Here is a 22285-nt window from a genome sequence, read left to right on the forward strand (position 1 = left end):
TCTGAACCTCCTGTTTAGATACAGCGAGCATCCCGTGGAGTTTTCGGCAAGTCCTATGTTAGTAATTGTGCTCGAAAATGAGCTATATCTGTTCGATTTCAGCTTTACCTTGTAGGTTGTGAAGCACTTTTTTTCCCACCTAAACCATTGTGTATGAAGAATTTGTGTTATGAAGAATTTACTTAGTTAAGTATGAATTGGTCATTTGATTGGGTTAAAGGTGCAGTTACTGTTTGAATTCAAAGTCCAAAGTTATTATTTTAGTTAAAGTGCACCTACACCCAAAAATTTTTTTTCGCTTAACGAAGTAAGCTTATTATTTTGAGTATTTCTGCGCAAAAATTTTTTTATTTGCTCAAATCTTCAATTTTCTATGCCCAGTCAAAATACGGAAAATCGGCCGCCATCTTGCCCCACGACCGAGTTTAAAGAGGAATGGCTCTTGTGGGTAATGTGACGTCAAATCGAGAACACGAAAGTCTGCATTTCACACATTTCCACTTGTTTGGGAAGGTTGTAGTCGATAATTGTCCGAAAATATGCCGACTAAGTGTGTTGTAGAATGATGTAGCAACGTGCGAAATTTGCAAGAGGGTATCGCGCTTCATACATTCTTCATACAACACACCTAGTCGGCATATTTCGGACAATATCGACGACAATCTTCCCAAACAAGTGAAAATGTGTGAGATGCAGACTTTCGTGTTCTCGATTTGACGTCACATTACCCGCCAGAGCCATTCTTCTTTAAACTCGGTCGTGGGGCAAGATGGCGGCCGATTTTCCGTATTTTGACTGGGCATAGAAAATTAAAGATTTGACCAAATTAAAAAATTTTTGCACAGAAATACTCCAAAAAACAAGCTTATTTCGTTAAGCGAAAAAAAAAATATGGGTCTAGGTGCACTTTAAAGCAACTATGATGAGTTTCCTAATCATGTCTGTCTTGTTTATCTTTCATTTAGTGGACGTGCTTAGTTTTTCTACTGACCTTGTCTAGGACTCACATTAGGACTTGTTTTGGCTTATACAGTCAAAGGTTGACTCAGTTGATCGGAATTACTAGGATTCTCGTAAAAGGTTTAGGCTAGTGTTCTTACAACAAATCTCTAATCTACCAAGGTCAGCCAGCTGGCTCACTTGCCTACTTGTGCCATCGATTTTACATGTAAAAGCGTGTGCTTTAGAGTGAGAATTTTAGAGAGAGTGATCGAACAGAGTTAGAGTCAGTCGACTAGAGTTAGCCATATTGAAGTCAATCAATCAATCCTTTATTTGTTTAAGCAGGTTAATAATTACAAAATTGCTGGAGACAATGTTGCATCGGCAACCACAGGCTGATTTGGACCTGCTATATAGAATAGAATTATAATAAGTAAGACTATAATAAACTTAATAATAACCAAGTGATAAATAAAATCATCTGAAATCACCTGGTATGTAAAATCATTATAATAATGATAATAATAATGAATAACATCAGCTGATGTGGAACTGCTATGTAAAATGATATAATAAATAAGACTATGATTAACTTAATAATAACTTAGTAATAAATAACATCATCATTCTTTTTTGAAATCGTAATAGCATCTTTGTTAAATGAAAATTGGTGAAGATCTTTGGAAAGCTTTCTCGAGATTACTTTAAACCCTTCTTTACTTACATTCAAAAGTCTAACTTTCTTACCCTAGCCAGGTACTTTCTAATGAAGGAGGGAGGTGATTAATTATGCGACATGCCTGGGCATGAGTATAATCTAGGCTGTTAAGTAATGGTTGGGAGCAATTTGCCCACACTACTATGCCATTAGTGACACTAGGGATAATTGGTTTAAAATAGATTTCTTCTAGATCGAACTGACTTAGATAAGTATGACATTCTCCTTAAAGCACCAACTTCTCTGGAAAATTAAGTTTTAACTTTGTCCACTTGAACATGCCAAGAGAGTTGGTTATCATTCCTATACAGGCTGTAGAATTGACAAACTTCACAGAGCCAAGGCCAAAATACAAAGGCTGCGAAGGACCAATAAACTGTTGCTTTGTCATTATCACAGCTTTGGTTTAAGATGGGTGGATTGTCAATTTGTTTAAAGAGCTCCACTTGGATATCTGTGCCATTGGGCCATTTAGAGATAAAATAACTTGCTCAACATTTGGACCAATCGAGTAAATTGTGGTGTCGTCCTGTTGATCAGGAAGGTCATTAGTATAAATAGTATACAATCTTGAGCCAAGCAGGTATCCTTGAGGAACATCAAATTTAATATGAAGAGAGACTGATCTCTAATTGTTCACTTCTTCATTTTGGTATCTATCCAGTAAGTAGCTCATTAGCCACTGATGTGATGGATCAGAGATACCAATTGCTTTGAGCTTTAAGGATAGAATTTCATGCGACGCGGTATCTAAAGCTTTTTGAAAGTCAATAAATATGGCCCCAATAATAAGACCTTTGTCCATAGCTAGCTTCCACTTTTCTGTCATGGTGAGAAGTAAATTCCCTGAGGAGAGACCTTTTCTAAAGCCCCATTGGTGTTCACTTAAGAGGCCACACTGTAGATGACTATCAATAATAGAACAGTTCTGGTTTTCAAGGAGCTTTCCAGGAAAGCTGAATAAAGAAATTGGCCTCTAGTTTGAGATCTCGAAGAAGGAGCTCTTCTTGTGAACTGGAATAACTTTAGCTTGTTTCCACATATCAGGACACTGATTTAAACATGAGCTTTTATGAAATAAGGTAAATAGACCCTCAATAGCAGAAGATTTTATTGGGGTCAGGGATAGGGCTCGTGATGAGACTCTGCCTGGGCCAGAGGCTTTCTTAGCTCTCACCTTCACAGTGAATATGATGTAAGTAGGATTGTATTACTGAGGGAGCCGAGAGATTAAAGAAGACTGAAAATAACAGTTTGGTGTCCTACGCTGAGCACGGTGCGCTCTGCAGCTAGTTTCAGTGACCTTTACCGACCGTCATTTTCCATCGTTTCTTACCTCAAACGATATCAGCGTTTCTCGCAATTTTCATGCTCAAATGAGGAAATGTTCGAAACTCTGTTAATCTTATCACAAAGAACTAATCATGGGAAACTATTTTTGGACGTTAGGAGGAAACTAGCTTGAACAAACTCACCGTGGGGAAGGTGCAAAGAGTCTTGGATCACGAAGCTTTCTTAATGTATCAACAATATTTCCTCTTAGAGTAACTCCAATTCTAACTCTAATTCTAACTTCAATTACTTTCGGCTTCAACTTCAACCACAACTAATTGATATTAAACAAGAGCTACGCGCTGATATTCTCATACTTGTGCTTTATGAGGGATAGTAGCATGCACAGACCGCATACCAATCTGAAGCGCTAAAGGCTAAACTAACTGAAACCTCTGTAGTTTGAATACACTCACATATGTGAGCCTCAAGCTCTAAAACAGCTTAAAGCCTTCTGTAAAGAAAACACATAAATGATTTTGATTATAGAAACATCACATTCGAGAACGGATCGACAAGAATTACAAAAATATTCTTGACACTTCTAAAAAACTTCGAAATATATGAAAGTGAGTTTTACTACTGCGTAACTCAAAGTATCTCTGGTGTGGCCACGACGCTTAAGATGAAAAGCATATGCGTGTAGAGAAGTTCACGCTATATTGCCACCTGATAGAAACTAATGATAATAAAAGAATCGAAAATGAGGAGAAGAAGAAACTATACCTTCAAGAGTGCGTGTGCGGTAAAATAAGAGGTACTTACTGAACGGCTGAGTAGGAGTTTTTGGTGATTGACAGGATCTTTTAGTGTCTTTGTTAGCTCTCAAAACGACCCGAATGGTTATTAAGACTCTTGGCAAGTGTTTCTTACAAGCAAACATGTATGTTGTAATTCCATTTTTTCAAAGTTTAGTTATGTTGAGTTAAGATCTAGATCTTACTAATTGATTCTACAGTTTGTAGGACCACTGACCTTTAGTTTCCTTTCGGGCCTTTGAGGAATTTATTCCAAAGCTGGAACAGTTTAAAATAAACAGATTGTTATTTTGGTTGTCTGTTTTAATTAATGATTTGAATTACTATGGACTTTTCCCCTTGAATTCCTATTTTTACGCGAAGCTCATGTTGCAATGATCCAAAAGAGCACGCAAAAAAAATCGCTTTGGTTTCGTACCACTATCGAGATAACAAGACTCCATCCGAAAAATGCTCGCCTCACACGCGGAAACGTTTGCTTAAGGGATTTTTTTTGTGAAGTTAGTAAACACGTGTACTTGCTGAATGTGACCCTGTCAGTCTGCCGCCGACTGTGGGCGCTTTGAAAAGATGTCCCTCGTACTTAGGATCAAATTTAACTATTCTTCAGGTTTTTTTTTTTTTTTTAAAAAAACGTCTCTGACGTAACTGATGAGTATGTATTACTGCAACCACAGACAAACTGCTAGAATAGGAAAGGCAGCTTCTGCTCGACAAAACGAAACCACGCCTGGACTTTTTTCCTTGAAATATCAAGATCCTTCAATATTTAAAGTATCTGATTTATTTTGCATCCTTATCAATGTGGCTGTCAACGTATATCGCACACACCGATACGCTGTACGCCAAAATCATCAAGACATCACCTTATAATTGAAAGGTCATAGAAAAAGCGTAAACAAGCTGGCAACAAGCTTAATTCATGTAAGTCCTGATTAACTGGTGTGTCTCGCGACTTCTGTTTCACACCTGTAGACTTTTCAACGAGCATTAACGAGGCGCCAGCTCGACTCACTGACATTCATAACATTGAAAAGTCAGTTGTCCTTCAATTACGTCTGTTCGAGACAAGCCTTCCGCCCGCACTTGTAACGGAGTGCGACAAACAAGAAACCACAACAGCAATTTGTGTCTCGGTATGCTTTAATTGCATAAAGATAGAATATCGCTGGAGTAGTCTGAGCTAATTAAGTTGCTCTGTTGCCCGATTTTATTTCAACAGGTGCATTGAATTCTTTATAGGTAGAATTAAGTTGGACGTCGTTTACGACTGTTAGCAGCTTGCCCGGTTAGCCAAGAAATAACGTTTCATTGGAATTTATTGGCTAACTATCGCATTGGTTTCGTATGGAACTAACTAAAAAGATACGTCCCAACATCTTCTATAGAAAAGATTAATTTTATGGTTGTTGTCTTCAATAAATTCACTATCAGTATCTGGTTTCTTAGAGTGAGAAAATATTCCCTACATAAGTTAATTTTCCGCATGTGAATCGCTAACACTGCTAAAAGGAACAAGTATCTAAACTTTGATTAAACATGTGTGCCAAATTTAAACTTTGAATTACACGATGGTTGTTATCGCGAATTTCAAATAGGAGTTTTCTAGAACATTAAGTTAACGGAATGCAGCATATATCCTTGAAAAAGAAAAGCCTCGTGAGTTTGATTCGAGATGATCTCTTAGTTTTACCCTGAGGACTTGTAAGGTTGGCGAAACGTACTCAGCTCCATGAGTGTTGCCCCCCCTCCCAGACTGCTTCCAGCCTTCCCCTGTGTACACGCGTGCATGCATGAAAATTTGTAAGAGGTAATTTATAAATATTTAGTAACAATGCTAGTTCAGTTTCAGACGAGATTCATGACCATGACATTGCCGTGAATAACTTTGCCAGTGTTAAACGTGCTAATGCGATCCATGACAACTGACGCACTAATAATGGCGGTATTGGCGCCTTAGAAATGTGACACTGAGTCAGTTACCAGCTCTATGGCGCCCTTCACCAGACACCGTGACCATCACCTTAGTGATTCATAATAACTTTGAGTCTATTGGCAAATCATTTGTGCGCATTCTAAATGAAAATGCAGACTACACCACTTGAAAGACCTTCGTAATACTAAAAAAAGAAAAAACAACCAGCAAATGAGTGCGTTATCATGGTAAACAACGCACGAGGATAGAGGCGTCAAACTACTTATAAAAGTAATAAAAGGCGAACCATCATTTGATTCATGGCCCGAGCACGAGCTTGGAATTTTAAATTTTCCTTGTATGTCTCATATTTTGACCAGCTTGCCATAACAATTGCGCTTTTCGGCTTAGACTAAGGAACCCGCTATTTTCATTGGCGACGGGAAGGCAGTTTCCTAATGAGGTCAGAAAATTACATGACTAAGAATTGTCGTTTATTTGTTTAATTGATATTTTTTAAAATAGTTCGTAATCGTATCTTGGGAACGTATAATTTAGATGAAATGCACACGTGCGAACAAACCGCACGCACGTCCAAGCTCTTGAGTTTCCTTTCTTAAAATCTATACGGAGAGATAAATTAGGATGAAATACCTAAGCTATTTTTAATAGTAGTTAAAACTGCTGTGTTATAATATCTACATGCACTCGTAAGGTTTCATTCAATTTGAGTAAAATCTCAAAAACACCCATGAGACCTCAAGGGGGTTTGTTAAGGTTGTTGACGATCGTTCCATATATCTAAGTTTACCTAATGTTTTTCAAAGGGAAGGCAATTCTCCAGAAAGAAATGCGTTCACGATAAAATAAAATCACGGTAGTCCAAAGCGCAGTTGCGGTTTTTCTTTATTATCATTATCATTCAAGACCGATCATCTACTGCGGCAGGCGATTGAAAACACTGATGTTTAAGGTAACTTTTTCCACTCTACTTCCGTTTACTCCGACATGAACTTAGATATTACTGCAATGTGTAGAAGTTCTTTATAATTATTCTCATTGTAACTTAGGAGTATCTACTAATGCTTCTGAAAAACTATTTACATAGCTTAAAGGTGTGCAAATGTTTTTCAGTTCAAGATGATTTATGATTTTAAGTTGCAAACGGTGAGATATCACACTATTTGGTGTATGTAGACTCCGTGGCGAAATTATAATAACCTGGAACAAATCCTGAAAGCAGGGAAACACGCTCTGTCTATTTTAACGACTTTGGACAAACACCTAGAATTCCCAGTTCTATTTTTTTTGTTGTTGTTCCTTGGATTTTATTCGGAAACTTCTCTAAACTCCTTTCAGAAAGTCTATATGGCCTAAGAGATGAACATACCCTTTCCTCGCCTCAAACAACACAAAACACTGATGACACAGTGGAGGAAATGAAGTCCTGTCAAAAATTAAGTTTGTAACTGATTTATTGTCTAAGGGATGCGATATAAGACTATTGGCTTGTAAAAATTGCGAAGCAATGTGACAAAAAAAAAACAAAGAAAAGAAAAAGGCGCGAACTCAAACTCCTTCCTTAGCGAGACAAAACGTTACTGTAAAACAATAAAGCAATCGCCGTGCTCTTGATTTTAAAGTGTGCCGCAAACGATCAAGTCAGTGGTCGAGTTTCATGTCTCAGGTTTTGATTAATAGGGGTCTCTGTTCAAATCTTCAAGGCCAGATTTAAGTGATCGAGTTTCGTTACTTCGTCATTCTTCAGGCATTCCTCAAGTGTCAAGTAATTTGGAACTGACTAAAATTAGTAAACTAACTGATATCCTCATTTGAAGGTAAGTTTGGCGACGGTCGGATTAATTATTGTTTCTTTAACAATTGCGGAACGAGACCGGCAACAGTTTTGACGTGTTAAAAGGATAACCACATCTTTAATACTCAAGCTTGTTAAAGAGACGCGTTTCCTGCTGTACTGTGCAATTAGTGGCCAGAGTTTACTAGAACAATTGTCAACGTCTAAAACTCGGTAATCCTCCGTAATAGCTGCAATTGATTTTCTCATTATGAAGTGCCTAAGTTGATCTTGAATAATGTATTGTGATACACCCTCTTCATACAGGAAGAATGTTTGCCCCTTTGGTTTATATTGATTGGCTGTAAATGTAGCCTTGAAAGGAATGCCAAACGCCATTAAAGTCGATGATTTATGAAATACGTATACGTAACCTATAAAACTCTTCAGTCAAGTCCGGAGTGTACGCGTCATTTCTAGATAGCTGGAGTACATCGATCAGCCATGAACAAGTCTGCAACTTTTGCGTTTCTCCTCGGGATCCTCATGTAAGTAAAAGAAACATCATTTAAGTTTTAATGGAAAACTTTTAGCATTACCCGTAGCTCTCGTTTCATTTTCGAAGATGCAGATTAGGACTTCTATTGATGTTTTATGGATTCTAAAGACGCTTCAGTGCGAACTGATGACGGCAGCGTTTTCTTGTAGTTAAAGATATTCTGCAGTTAGTTAACACATGGCTTTTGTATTGAGGAGAATTCTTGTTGTTCAGGCGTTTCACAGTAAAAGCAGAAGTAGGCCCCTCTCCGATTCAAACACTTCGCACGCTTTACATCTCATTTCGTGCTAAGCTGACACAAAGGTCAATTTTACATGTGCAATCTCCCTAGTTGAAAACAATTTAAAGTATCGGCAAAACATTTTATCCCGCAGAGTCTCAGCTGTCCCTGGATACAAGGGAAATCTTAATCAAACGCAAGGTGAGTTAAGTATTCAGTTTACATTTGTTAAATTTAGGACGGTGAATGATGATTGAGACCGCTTATTAGATGAGTCGGATGCTTGACTACAACGCTCTTTTTAACAAGCAAATTTCCTGCCTTTCATAAGTGCTTTATTTCATGATAGAATACTCAATGAGTCACTTGGGGCTTGACGTGCCAGACTTAATGGCGATTGTTAATCAGTCTTAAAAGAATATTAATACAAAAAGGGTCCTCGCTACCTCAGATAACAGAAAAGAAGAACTTTTATTCAATTCACGCTTCTTTAAACAATTTTCTCGCCTGAACAGATTAAATATTAGTTCGGCGCGGATTAGATCCTTTTAGCTTAATTTAGCTAAAACTGGAGACAAAATGACTGATAAGACTTTATTCTAGAAGTATCACCTCGATTTGAAACTTTATTTTTTATCGTCACCTTGGAGTTTTACGTTTTGCTTTTGTAATTACTCACAAATGTTTACTGAGGAGTGTTTCTTTCTATAACATGATGCCGTCTCTTAATCTTGAATCGTGTTTTCTTTTTCAACTCAAAAACATTTTATCAACGCATTGTGATAGCAGCATTGCATTTGGTCGGCTTTACTATTGTTGTTTATGTAGAAGGTGCATTCAGTAAATTTAAGATCGTCCCTCAGAAGGTTTTGATTGCATTTTGTTGTACAGAAATAGCTTTTATCTTATACCAGCCTTGTAATTATTTGTACACGGAAACTTTAATCATGGTCAACTAATGGCAAATGTGGCACCCTGATTACGTTACAGCTTTTCCATATCTTTCCATTTCATCCCAAATCTATATTTACATGAAAAGAACCGCTTAGAGTGATGTGTCTCCTCGAAAGAAAGCTTTTGCCAAGTTTTCAACAAATTGAGATGTTCAAACGGGCGCTCAAGTCATTAATAGAAAGTCGCGCCTTCTTATGCTGTCCCTCAGAGGTTGGCAATCCATCAACAGCTTATTGTGCGTGGGTTCTTGTCAGGATCACCAACAAAGAAGCGTTGGCATCCGTAGGTCGAAATGTACAAAACGTGAAACAATATTTGTAAGGATTTTAATTTTAGCAACTTTTCTGAAATATAAAATCCGCCAAAGGTTCCAACCTTTCTTTATTTTTCAATGTTAATTAGTTGAGGTTTTCCGGAACAAACAACAATTACAAGGGGAAACCTTGCGAACTATGCACGAGTCCATTGATTCTTCAGATGCAGCCTGTTGAATTAATTTTTTCTAAGGCAACCCCACCAACTGCTTCGAATTTAACAACGATACGTAGACGGAAAACGATGGCTCTTCCTACCAACGAAACGCAACAAACAAAGATGTCATCACTGAGACTTAAGAGTTAAATTTAGATATTTTGGGCAGTTCTGATTTGTTAGCTCGTTTGAGGTACTCGAGAAAATCAAATAAAACTGTCATTCAAACCCAAGTCAATCAAAAGTGTTTGTCGAAAGAAATAAAACATTTTTGTGGCCACACAAGAGATTTTATTTGCAAATGATTAAATGTTCGCGAGTTGAGTAGCACGGAGCATAATAAGTACGACTTTCTCTATTCTGTAACGTGAACAAGAGAAAAATAGGCGGCAGCAATATATCCTAAGGACATCTTGTTAACACCAGCGTTTTCTCCTTTGGGGGAGGTACATTTCGCAGAATTATGCTTTGGTAAAGATTAGGTCCTTTCACTGAGTCAAAGGGGTCTAAATGTCTGGCGGGATTTAGGGGTATCACAGATAAAACAGGTGTCATGAACCGACATCTTGCCCTCGCAGTCCCGGCTGGCAAAGTAATAAGTTGGTTAACCAAGAGGCTCGCAAAGTCATAAGCTGAATTTCTGTCAATTCAAAACAAAACAAATTGCGTCAGGCCGGAAAAATAAGTTGAATTTAATGTAGTTACCTCTTTTCGTGGTGAATAATTAAAGATATTCTAACTGCTTATTTCCTTTGTACAGGTTTCAACGCAACCAACGCAACCGATGCAACCCAAGATCTCATAACAACAGGTAATTTCAACTTGACTCAAAAACCTGCAATCACTGCATATAGCATGAAATGAAGACGGGAGAGTTTTCTTGTAGCTACAAGGTTTTCCAACTGAGGATAACTCGGTTACTTTAACGACGTCTCATTGTTAATTAAAGAACACTAAGTCTCACTCTCTCTAATTCACAGCTTGTGCACGAGCTGCATCTCGTACACCGTTTCCAGAGAATTTCGTGCCATGCTGACTCGTAAATATTAACGCCATTCTAACTGCTGATTTATTTTGTACAGCTTCCAACGCAACTCAAGGATCTACAACTACTGGTTATTTCAACTCGACTCAAATACCCACGCCCTCTATCAGTGTTGCTCCTACCAACTCCAGTTTGCCAATGAGGTGCAGCAGAAAGACTGTTCTACTCAATAAGAAATCGAAAGGTAGAATCAGGTCCCCAAACCACCCTAACAACTATGACACAAATCAAGTGTGCACTTGGAAAGTACAAGTACGTCGTGGATTCCTCGTCAAGGCCCGTTTCCGATCAATTGATCTTGAAAATTCAGATGAATGCAAAAAGGACAGAGTGGTGCTGTCCAGTTCAAAACAGTTTCGAGATCCACACATACACTGCGGAAGTGTAGAACCATTCAGATTCATATCCAAAAAAAACATTCTCTGGGTTCGATTTTACTCTGATCACTCAGTCACTGGGAAGGGATTCATCATAACCTACAGTGCAATTGGTAAGTTACTCATTCTTAAGTAAAGAAAGTGAGTTAATTTTAACTAAAAAATTGACTCACTTTCTTTACTGAATGAAGTAAAGAGGAAAACAAAAATGAGATCTCATACACGCAATTACCGGAGAGGTAGAAATTTAAGAGGATGGTAAACCCACACAGCCTTTCTCTGTGCTTTTCTGTCCAAATATTAAAAAAAAAAAAAAAAAAAAAAAAAGAACTATATTCTGCTCGGACTGAGATATTAATATTCATCCTTTTAACAGGCTAATGATCATGACGCATGTACAAGAACAAAGCTCCTTTCTAGCATCTAACACAATGAATGGCGCAAGATCCTTCTCTGTAGCAGCACCATCATTATGGAATTTTCACGTCTTTTTTTTAATATGTTCTTCACTTTTAAATAGATGAAAACGAGTGCGATATGGAGATGTGCACATTTCCCACGCTGTGTAGAAACACGGTTGGAAGTTTTGAGTGTGACTGCCCTAAAGGTTACGATAACAAAGGACCAAAGCAGAAGGCGACTTGCGTGGGTAGGTCACTGTAGCTAAGTTGCACAATCGGTGATAATTTCTTTGATGGGTTTATGGTTAAAACGCTTTGTTTTGACATCAAATTCAGGTGAACTTTTTTAAATAATCTTCTCCAATAACGCCCACGACTGTTATTCTCCACTCACTCCTTGAATTAGATGAATACTCTAGAACTATGCCAATTTTCACTTAACCTTCGTTATTTAGTAATTGATCCTATGTTCGAAGTATTTTAGATTTTCTACTTACAAGGGTGAGATTAAAAAGGCTTTTATTGATAAACGAAGGGTACATTTCAGCTGTTTTAAATGATAACTAATATCTAAATTGTTCGAGATGAGTGATAAATACTCTAGCCAGCTTAAGTTGAATATACTGAAAAAATGTCACATTGAAAGAACAACAAAATATCGAAACAAAAGGACGACCGAAAAAAAAAAACAGCCAATCGGGGTATCTGAGGTCATTCAATAATATGCTGTTTTTTTTTTGTTTTTTTTTTTTGCAGACACAAATGAATGCAAGATTAATAATGGAGGTTGCCAACACAAGTGCGTTAACACGGGGGGAAGCTATTATTGCAAGTGCAGAAAAGGCTATAAACTAGCTCCGGACGGGAAAAGGTGCAGAGGTAATCGAAATAATTGAAAAAACCTCAGGTTCTAGGCGCCCCGAACATGCTTAACCTAAAGTAACGAATGGAATGCGCAAACGTAACATTTTTTGTATTTATGGCGATTAGTCAAGGTGCTGACACGCTGAAGGGTTCTCAGAAGATTTTGTGCAAACACGTAGACAGTATTATCGTTTATTGCTTATGCAAACAAAGCATCACACAGTTATGTTAAGTAATCTTCTTAGGATAGTTCAACTATTTTGTTATTTATATTTTAACATATATTGCAACAACGAAGACGAAAATTTTCATCCATTTAACAAGAGAGCACAAGCTCTTGTATCTGGTCTCCAGGCTTTTGCTGCAAGCCTACACACAAGCCAACAAGAAAACCCGCAATAGGAAAAAAAGGGAGACAATCATTTACTGCAAATTGTTGTTAACAATCCAAGACACAACATATCATACAGTCTGATATCTAGTAGCTGAAATACATAATTCGACGAAAGCGTGTTATTAAGGTTTAATGTAATAACATTAAATATTGGTGAGTTTCACTGAACTTTACAATGTCTTTGTTAAGAGTTTTCTCGCAGCATCTACAATAAAGCTCTGCAGACTAAACATAGCTCCGACCTTAGCTTTAACATGCGCAAGAACCATTCCTAATCCTAAGCGCGATTACGGTAGCTCAGAACTGTCTGGAATCCCTTTTTCCCCAAGAAAAGAAAATTGAAATTCGGATCATCGTTACAAACGCTTTCACTCAGCAGCAACTTATTTGATTTTATTTGAAAACAATTGTTCTTAACCTTTTCCCTTTATCCCATTGATATCTTTTATGTTGCGACTAAGTTTTTCGTAAAAGGTCCAACCAATATCGAATCTTTCCCAAAAATATTGTGAGGAACGACTCTTGCCCGAGACAAACAAAAAATGATTAAAATTTCTAAAAAGAACTTTACGTTAGACTGACGGATTAAATTTACATGAAAATAGTCTCGACCGCCATAAATAGAAAAAGAAAAGAGCGCTACGGCTCATGCTGAAGTAACCTACTAATTTAGATGCCTTTAAAACAGCACAAGGCAAGTAAGATATCAATCTCGAAAACTTTTTCTTTTCTACAAATTTATTACAACTTTGCCATAAAAGTTAGTTATCGCTTAGGGTTTCCCACGGCGTAATCGGCGACGTCGTCATCTGTGTGCGGCTGTGTCGGACAATTTCCCAATCTACTTGTGGGCTTGACGTACGTGCCCGCACGTACCTAGCTAGATGAAGAGTTCAAAAAAAAAAGTCAACAATCAACTAATGAGATAAACGTTTTAATACAACAAAGGTGTAATATTTGGAATAATTGTGTCATAGACGGGTTACCGTGCGTCTCGTGTGCAAAAGGATAATCTGTCGACAGCGTGAAATTTCCGTCGCATTCGGTCTTTAGAACCGGAAATAGAAAATGAACGATTACGGGCTGATTTTTAGAAACTGTCAAAGTTCAAAACGGCACTGAATCAATTTTCTCAGAGATTTATGATTAAAAAAAAGAAGGTGAATGGTGTCATCATAAGTTCGTTATGTCACGTTTTTTTTTATCTCTAACAAACTACTGAGGCGAGCTGACGGATGCTTGATGAGTCTCGTTAGACTGGGTTAAAATAAACACTCCAGCTTTTCAGGCAGATTCTTGGCCTTGGTTGTCCGGAGCTTGAAAAAAAACTCTCCAAAAGAAATGCGTTTCCACAGTAGATACTGCTGGCGCCAGAAATTGAAATCTTATCTATGAGCTTTTTATTTAGGAAGCGCTATTTATATGGAAAACAACAAAGTTGTCAGGATATATCCATACCGTAGAAAAGTGTTAACATATACATGCGGCACGTCCTTTATCACAACAAATATAGTATTCCAGTAAATTAGGCGAAAAACGAGCGGTGTTAAGTTTTCCACTTTTGTAACAAGGTTACATGCTCAAGCAATTTTCTTTTGGATTTCTAGCTTCCGTTTTAATATCAAATGTTTTTCTATAATTAGGCTTCTTACGAATAAGAACAAGAAAACGTTCTATTTGTGCTTAACTTTGCCTATTGCCAGTTTTGTTTTAATCCTCACTTCAAGGGAGGAAATACTCATCCTCACCTCCAATCTGATCACCATCCGATCATTGGCAGGTATGATTAGGCTCATTCATTTGTTAGCCACATTCTTTCGACTCAGGCGAGTGTTCGTCAGCATTGTTTTCTCCAATTTTCAGGATCGTTTTTTTCTGATAATGAAGTCGGTTGAAAAAGCATTCAAGGTAAAAATAGCAAACCAGGCAAGCGTAATAAAACTAAAGGCACCAAGTGTGAAAGAGAACGCTAAGAATAGGGGAGTCATGATAAGTCTCCGGCCAACAGGTGCCAACAGAGGATTTCCTTGTTAGAAGCAGTGTTCGTTAACATTGACAGTCCAAAGGTAACTCCACAGTTCCCATTTGAATATCAGAAGTAAACTGTTGACTCAAACTGACTGAGCCATGACCCCTGAAAGAGCTTTTGTTATAAACGAGTGTTGTGAGCGCCACTAAATTTTCGTTTTCATTTGATGAAAGTTCATTTGCGATATCAGTCCATAATGCTCTATGAATAATATAATCCTATGTAAATCCTTTTCTACTGAGGAATCAGTTATAATTTGCTCGATGGGTTCTTCGATTAAACTCATTGTTTCCTTTCATTTCTTGCCTTCGCTCATAACTCTTTTCTGGTAATTTTAATAATGTTCACGTAAACATCGCCGAAGTTTGTTTCTTGAAAGGCGCCTTTTATATTTTTGTCCTGTTAACTTTGATAAAGCCTTGAATTTATACTTTTCCCTTTGTCTCTTTCGCTGAAATCTTACTAAAAAAATATAGTAGAGGGCCATTTGAAGTACAAGTGTACTATGTATTGCCGTATGTTGCAAGCTGTTTAAATGTAGAGCGGTGTTACTTTCGCCGTTTTTCTAAAGCTGTAAATAAATGTTACCCTTACCTACTGATAATTATCGCTTGTTCTAATGTTCTGTCAATTTCTTTTTTACCTCAGCAGATAGAAACGAGTGTACTAAGGACAATGGAGGATGTTCCCACTTCTGCATTAACATGAGATCCTCGTACCGCTGCGCATGCCCATCGGGATATGCGCTGAACACAAAGAGAAAAACATGTTATCGTGGTAAGAGAATTGCGATATCACCAGAAACCATTTTCATCTGCAGTGTTAATGTATGCTCTGAGCAACTAGTTTGCGTGATAGATAGGCTAACCACAAGAAAGTTGGCACAATGCCACTTCTTTCCTGCTAAAAGTGTATTCATAAATCATGGCTTTGTCAAGATTTGTACCAACCACGTTGGCATGATTTCTTTTTATCCAACCGCAGGGAAGAAAAACTTCGGGACTTTAGTTTCAGGAGCACGTGCACTAAAAATGTTAGCTTCGTGCAGACAGGCAACGTAAAATAAAACAAACAGAAAAGAGAGACAGCTTGAACAGAAAGATAGAAGAGCAAAAACTAGTAAACAGTTTCTTTTTAGCGAATGTCTTCTTTAACGTTCTTTCTTTCTTGTCCGATGTAGAAATTTCCTTTGCTAATGACCAATACATGGTGAAAGTGAGTGAAAGTGCGCAGCGTAACACAGTGGTTACTAAACTACAAGCAAGAACTTTCCCTGAAAGACGCATCATCACTTACGCTCTATTGTCGGAGAACCTCAAGGAACCTACGGTTTTTAAAATCAACTCAAGAACTGGAGAAATTATTCTTAGAAAAAGGCCCAACATAAGCGAAATGCGAACTTTCCTGCTTGAGATTGAAGCTAGCAGCTTTGATGGAACGAAGCAAAGATCAGCTAAGGCATTTGTACTCATTAACTTTTCAAAAGTTCAAAGCCGCGGGGGCTCTCTGTCTTTTACGCATGCGTCTCTTTACATCAGGGTTCCTTGTAACACGCCATCTAATACGACCGTTTATCGCGTTCAGACCAAAAACACAGGGAGGGGAGGTGGTGTTCGAATCAGCTTTCAACGAAAATTAGATCACTTTTCGATCACCGGGGGAGGAAAAATTAAGACTCAAAGAAGTCTCCGACCGTTTTGTGATGTTACTCCTTCAAAGACATTTCGAACATATGTTGCAGCCCGTGACAGCTCAGACGTAAAACGAAATGCGCATGCTTTGCTGCGGATCGAGATAACACCACCAATACTACTGCCTTATACTGGAAATAGAAGGTAACAGTGAAAAAGGCGTACATGCGCCTCACCGCTCATTCTCCTCCGCGCGGAAAATAACCACGACAGGATAGAAACAGCCTCACTGGCTTTCACTGGTGTTAGTCACGAGAAGTGGTTTATCACCGGGCAATTACGGAATGCATACCCACCTGGCAAAAGAATCATGAAAAAGAACTTATATTAATGGCCACGCTATACAAAAGACGTTGTAACGTAGAAAGATTTTTTTGTAACTTATCGTATCTCAGCGAATCTACAATAAAATTGTGGAAAGGACAATACAGCAGGACGATGAATCCAAGCCGATGTTTAGAAGGTCAAACAGAGATACGATCAGTTGTAGGCGTGAAAAATGGCGCTTAATTTTATATTAACAAAATGAACAAAGAGGGTTTTAAAACAAAAGACTAGCAAATATCTAGTATGCTTCATTTTCAGAAGTTTGAAATGTCAATTAAATTCAAACTAGAAGCACACGCTATGGCTTAATGTTGCCTGAGCCATGGAGAACACATTAATAAAAGAAGATATTTCATGTTTTTATTGAGAACTAGCTAGCTATTCATGTAACACGACAGAAAAGCGAAACAGAGACTGCGGAAGGTTCGTTTGAGATGAAAACCCCATAGGAGACAAGCGCGGCAACGAAGTCTTTACCTCAAAACCAAGAGCGCCTTGTCATGCTTTAAAATGACGGTTGTCAAGTGCCAGAGAACACATTGAAGAAAGGAAGAAACTGGGCAGAAGATAGATCAAACTGTCAGACACCCCCAGTTTCTTTTGCTTTAAATGTGATTGCGCTTAGCTGATTAATATTTACGTGGCCTTGCATAAATTTTAATGTATCTCGCTGCTGGTCTCAACTGTAGGAAGTGGACACTACTACTTTTTCTAGCTTGTTCCTATATTTTCGATGTCGACTGGAGCCAGTTCAGATACAAACTGCGAGATCCTGAAGAAAAACTTACATTTCTTTCGCTCTCGTCGTCTTCGAGGTTGCAAGCCAGAGTTATTACGTTTGGCCCTCGATGTAGCTGAAGAGAGTGGGCATGATAAACTGAAATAACTACTATTTATTTAAAAAATCAGAAAGCAATATCGTTGGATGAATTAATAGAAATTGCATACATATATCTTACCCTTGAAGAGCAAGGAAAAACAGTCGACACTCAATAACCTCGCACTAACTTAAACCAAAATTGATTTCCCCTCTAGAAATCTATCGATCATTTACTATGATTTTGCTCTCGACAACTTGAACTGAACCATGCGCAAACTCGAAGAAGTTTTTCATTTCTGGTAAAAAAAAAAAGTACTCTCAACAATCGAACAATTCTTTTCGAGTCGTGATGAAGAAAAACGAACTGTTCTGTGTTCAGAATATTGAATTTATATTGCAAGAGTAATAGATTCAAGGACCGTCCGTTCATTTGGGTTTCGATTCAGGGTACACCATACAACTACAGCGATTTGCGTCCTCACGAGGTTTTGTTAGATACCGACGAAGGGCTAACGCTTGAAACGTCAGCTTTTGTAAACATTACGGTGGCCAATTTACCATTTCAACTTTGTTGATATATCCAAATTATTTTGCTAGATAACCCCAACTTCACAACTTTTCAGTGTCACTCGAACTCTGCCGTAATGTAATCAAATTTGATTAAAATGCATTACGTACAATTTGAATTTCTCTTAAAGGTTTGAGTCAGTGAGGGTCGACTGTAAACAAGTAGATCTATTGCATTGGCAATGAACATTAAATAAAATCATCAGTCTTCTATCGCCATAAAGCCCACCAAAGGCAAATCTTTCCCTTTTACAGATTGAAGAAAGCAGCTTACTTGGAGAGGAAGTTGTAGCCTGAAACTCTGCGTAAACCACAAAACACCACACCTCTCTGACTTGTCCTCAGATTTTAACAAAAAATATTTCAACCCACCCGGGATTGTTGGGCTGTATTCAAAACATTTCGTTGGCGCAATTCAGATGGTACTAATTTTAATCCAAATTGTTGCACGTGACTTCTCACTGCTTTCAAATGGTTATGATCTGTTTGCGGCTAATGACTTCAAAACATGTGAAAGCTCGAAAGGTCTACAAATTCAAGCAAAACTATTGCAAATCGTTTCTTGACAAAACTTAAACCATGCATTGGCGTGAGATGACCTGGAATGAAGAGCCGTGAATATCCATTCTTAAATTTTGGGTGTGATCCGTTGCAAACCCACCGTAAAGTAAGTCACTGCACGTAGACCCCACAAAATGAAACAAGAAAAACAACTCCAGTGGTCAGTTGGAGAAAGACCTTCCTGTGGAGAAAGACCTTCCTGTGGAGAAAGACCTTCCTGTGGAGAAAGACCTTCCTGTGGAGAAAGACCTTCCTGTGGAGAAAGACCTTCCTGTGGAGAAAGACCTTCCTGTGGAGAAAGACCTTCCTATGGAGAAAGACCTTCCTGTGGAGAAAGACCTTCACTGATATCAGCTAAATTTAGTGACTAATGACAAGAAATAAATTAGATAAAGGCCTAAAGCGCAGGTATTCATTCCTAAGCATCCCTCGCAATTAGTTCCTCTTGGTATCTAAAGGATATATTTATTACCTCTGTTCTCGAGCTATACCTAACTTGCCTTAAGGTCGTAGCCATTGGGTACGTTTCTTGGCAGCAGAATCATCGTTTTCACTGTAACTTAAAAGGAACACAAGTCAAGTTCAAACCTGCTTTCAAGTTTCTTTAAGGGTAAGTCTGCGTTCATATTTGTATCAGATTATCTCATGTCGCAAAGTCATTTAATCGCGAAAATCAGTCAAATCGTTTGTTTCGTCGTCATACGACCTACTTTGACCAATGAGCTTCTTGCCTGAACCTTACTCAGCATGCGAGCTAGGAACTTTTCTATGTTTCTGTACCTTTCCTTCCTATAGCATCCTATCCCATGTCCAATAATTATAGGATGCTACTATTGGAATGATATTCCTATATCTATACGGGAGAAGCCCACTAAAAAATTTTTTTAAAAGAACACTTTTGTATTCCCTTTCTCAGTACTGATTAATGTCTTCCTCTGACCATGAATTATTTATATATTTCTTGTTTAAGGTGTGACTCCTATTCCCTCTCATATATTTGTATCTTATATTTGTATCGCTTCTCTTCACTATATGAACAAATTAGATTTAACGTAAAGGGCATCTAATTAGCTTGCTATATTATGCCCTTCTCCATCTTCTTATCTTTCTTGTAAGTATTCATTAGCTTCTAATTTATTGAAATGGAGGAAATAAAAAAAAAAAACATAAAAAATACAATATCTTTCCTTCATGATCATTAAATGGTGCAATGGCTATCTCGTATTTCAGTTCCCTAAATGGCCAGCCCCTCGTGGAATTAAGTTAAAACATTCGAAGGCCAAGAAGCATAGCAAAACATTCTTCAGTATGGTAGACTAAAGGAAATGTTTTTTCCTTTATCTTTTGTCCTTTTAAGTAAAACGGTAGGTCGACGAAATTAATCATAGTCCTCAAAGAAATGCACCAAATAAATATTCCACCGTAGCCATGAATTCCAGTCAGAGTTCTTTCGTGAGTGATGATTGCATATCCTTGAATAACTAAGGATGAATGAATCCAAGATGGCGTCCGAACCCTGAAATCGCACAGCATCCATAAACAACTTAGAAGCGACACAAAAAAGATACGTTATCCTAAAGAAGTACGCCACTAATATAAATATGTGAATGGACAAACTAGAACTATTAAGGAGTATATATTGCACTATACTGTTCGAAAGCTTTGCAAAAAGTAGAGTGTTAAAATTAAAACAGTGTTTTCGCATGAATATCCTCAGCACGTTTGTTTCTGCAGTTATTATTCTGCCAAAACAGCCCAGGAAGTCGAGATCCATCTGAATGTAGACTTAGAAACTGTTTCACAATAGTTACAGTCCATCTGCTCACCCTAAAGTGCCCTGAATCAAGATTTGTTTTATTTGGAAGCACGCGTCGTCTAAAATCCTTAAACACTGTTTCTATCAAGATCAACGAAAGCCCTCTTGATCGCACTAATACACTCAAATCCTTGGGTGTGACACTCAGAGAAGGTCTGTCTTGGAATGAGCTCATAACAAAAATTGTAAACAAGGCCAACCAGCGACTCAGAGAAGGTCTGTCTTGGAATGAGCTCATAAGAGACATTGTAAACAAGGCCAACCAGCGACTCGGACTTCTTACATGAATCAAGCCTCTTCCACCGCTAAACCCTCGTTTAACACCTGATCTCTCTCTAATTCTCTCACAATGATGACATAATATGGGGTGACAAAAACAACACTCAGCTGATGAACGATCTCCAAGTACAAAACAAGACAGCGAAATTAATTTTAGACAAACCAAAATATTCCTCTTGTGGAAGCTCTTGAAGAACTAAAGTGGAAGCGCTTTGATCACAAACCACTCTTACATCGATGTGTTTCTATTTCAAATGCCTTCAAAAAATCATTGATTTTCATTATCAAAATTTAGGACAAAATAATGCCATCCACCATCATAATACCCACCAGTCCAAGAATCTGCATCTTTCTGCTCCCAAAAAGAACCGGGCAATGCAGAAAATTACACACCAAGTAGCTTTCGATTTCAACCTTCTAAGTCCTTAAAGAACTTGAAACGCATGCCTCAATTGTATTATATTTTTATTTATCTATTTCTTATGTTTTATGTTAAAGTAACTTTGTTTTGTATACCTTATCACGTTTTTTACTTCGTAAGTGAAGACTGAAAAAGCACACTAATGTATCAAAATATGCGAAAAAATTCGCACGAGGCAATCACCTAGGATCTTTCACTTTTAAACTAATATCTTCAATAAATAAATTGACGAGTAAAAAGGACAGCAACAGAAAAACTATATGCATTAAACGATCAGGAAATTCGTGAATAAAACATACAAGTGGCACTCACGATTTAAAGAACAATAGCAGGATTGCACTGAGTCTTGATTGTTTGAAACCAATTTTTTAGGCGGCCGCAAGAAAGCCGTCTCACCCACGGCGTTTTTCGCTCAAGTTCCCTTGAAAGAACACGCACATCTCAATCTTTGCAAAATGACATTTGTGTTATTTCGCAAAGATAAACCATTCGATAACACTGACTCAGAGATTTAGACATTCCCATCTAATTCTATACGATATCAGCCAACAAACTATCCAGCTATATCGAGACTCATAAAAGCATTCCGATGTATGGCATGAGGCAAAAATCCTGACTACTCAGCAAAAAGCGATCACCTGAGATCTTTGATTTTCAAATCAATATCTTCAACAAATAAGTTGATGAGTAACACATTATGTTCTCATTTTCTGATTCTGTAGCATCTCTAAAAGTAAGAACAGGAACGTGCACAAAATGCACAGGGTCAAGGCAGGGATAGTCATGCTATTCATACTTGCAAAGAATTGTCGCTGATATGTAATCTTCCATTTCTTTCATTCCCTTCAAAAGTGTCAGAAGCAAGTAGTTAAAAAATCAGCGAACAGACAGTTGACACAACAAATACACCACCACCTTCCCAAAACAAAAATCTACTTGGAACTTTCTTATCATCGCATCGCGATTCCATGCAAAGAACGAACAAGTCAATTCAAAGCATTATTTAGATTAAAAAATGTGGTTGAACGT

At 37.8% G+C, this 22285-nt stretch overlaps 1 protein-coding gene and 1 long non-coding RNA gene across 3 annotated transcripts; one reads left to right on the forward strand and one right to left on the reverse strand.

Annotated features, from left to right (window-relative positions):
* Positions 1-7381: 7381 nt before the first annotated feature.
* LOC111338416 (uncharacterized) lies at positions 7382-17162 on the forward strand. The gene is made up of 8 exons (XM_022944908.2): positions 7382-8008; positions 8394-8440; positions 10425-10475; positions 10747-11199; positions 11607-11735; positions 12244-12366; positions 15423-15551; positions 15955-17162. Exons 1-8 carry the CDS (start codon positions 7965-7967, stop codon positions 16611-16613), a joined length of 1635 nt encoding a protein of 544 aa, XP_022800643.2. The 5' UTR covers positions 7382-7964; the 3' UTR covers positions 16614-17162.
* Positions 12528-22157, reverse strand: LOC111338417 (uncharacterized). Of its 2 annotated transcripts, XR_015990714.1 has the most exons (5): positions 18454-22157; positions 17581-17646; positions 15725-16761; positions 15369-15520; positions 12528-13625 (listed from the first exon to the last, which is right to left on the reverse strand). It is a non-coding gene; the product is annotated as an uncharacterized LOC111338417 (long non-coding RNA). The 2 variants fall into 2 exon arrangements; XR_015990713.1 differs by lacking the exons at positions 17581-17646; positions 18454-22157 and having other exon boundaries at positions 16642-16761.
* Between the last annotated feature and the right edge of the window lie 128 nt (positions 22158-22285).

This window comes from Stylophora pistillata, chromosome 8, assembly GCF_964205215.1.
Source record: "Stylophora pistillata chromosome 8, jaStyPist1.2, whole genome shotgun sequence".
Lineage (NCBI taxonomy): Eukaryota > Metazoa > Cnidaria > Anthozoa > Scleractinia > Pocilloporidae > Stylophora > Stylophora pistillata.

What these genes read in the sequence shown, in the direction of transcription:
- LOC111338416 (XM_022944908.2), top strand. Translation starts at nt 7,965, where the DNA reads ATGAACAAGTCTGCAACTTTTGCGTTTCTCCTCGGGATCCTCAT. An exon ending in AAATCTTAATCAAACGCAAG is followed by an intron (nt 8,441 to 10,424) that starts GTGAGTTAAGTA and finishes TCCTTTGTACAG; the next exon opens with GTTTCAACGCAACCAACGCA. An exon ending in GCAGAAGGCGACTTGCGTGG is followed by an intron (nt 11,736 to 12,243) that starts GTAGGTCACTGT and finishes TTTTTTTTGCAG; the next exon opens with ACACAAATGAATGCAAGATT.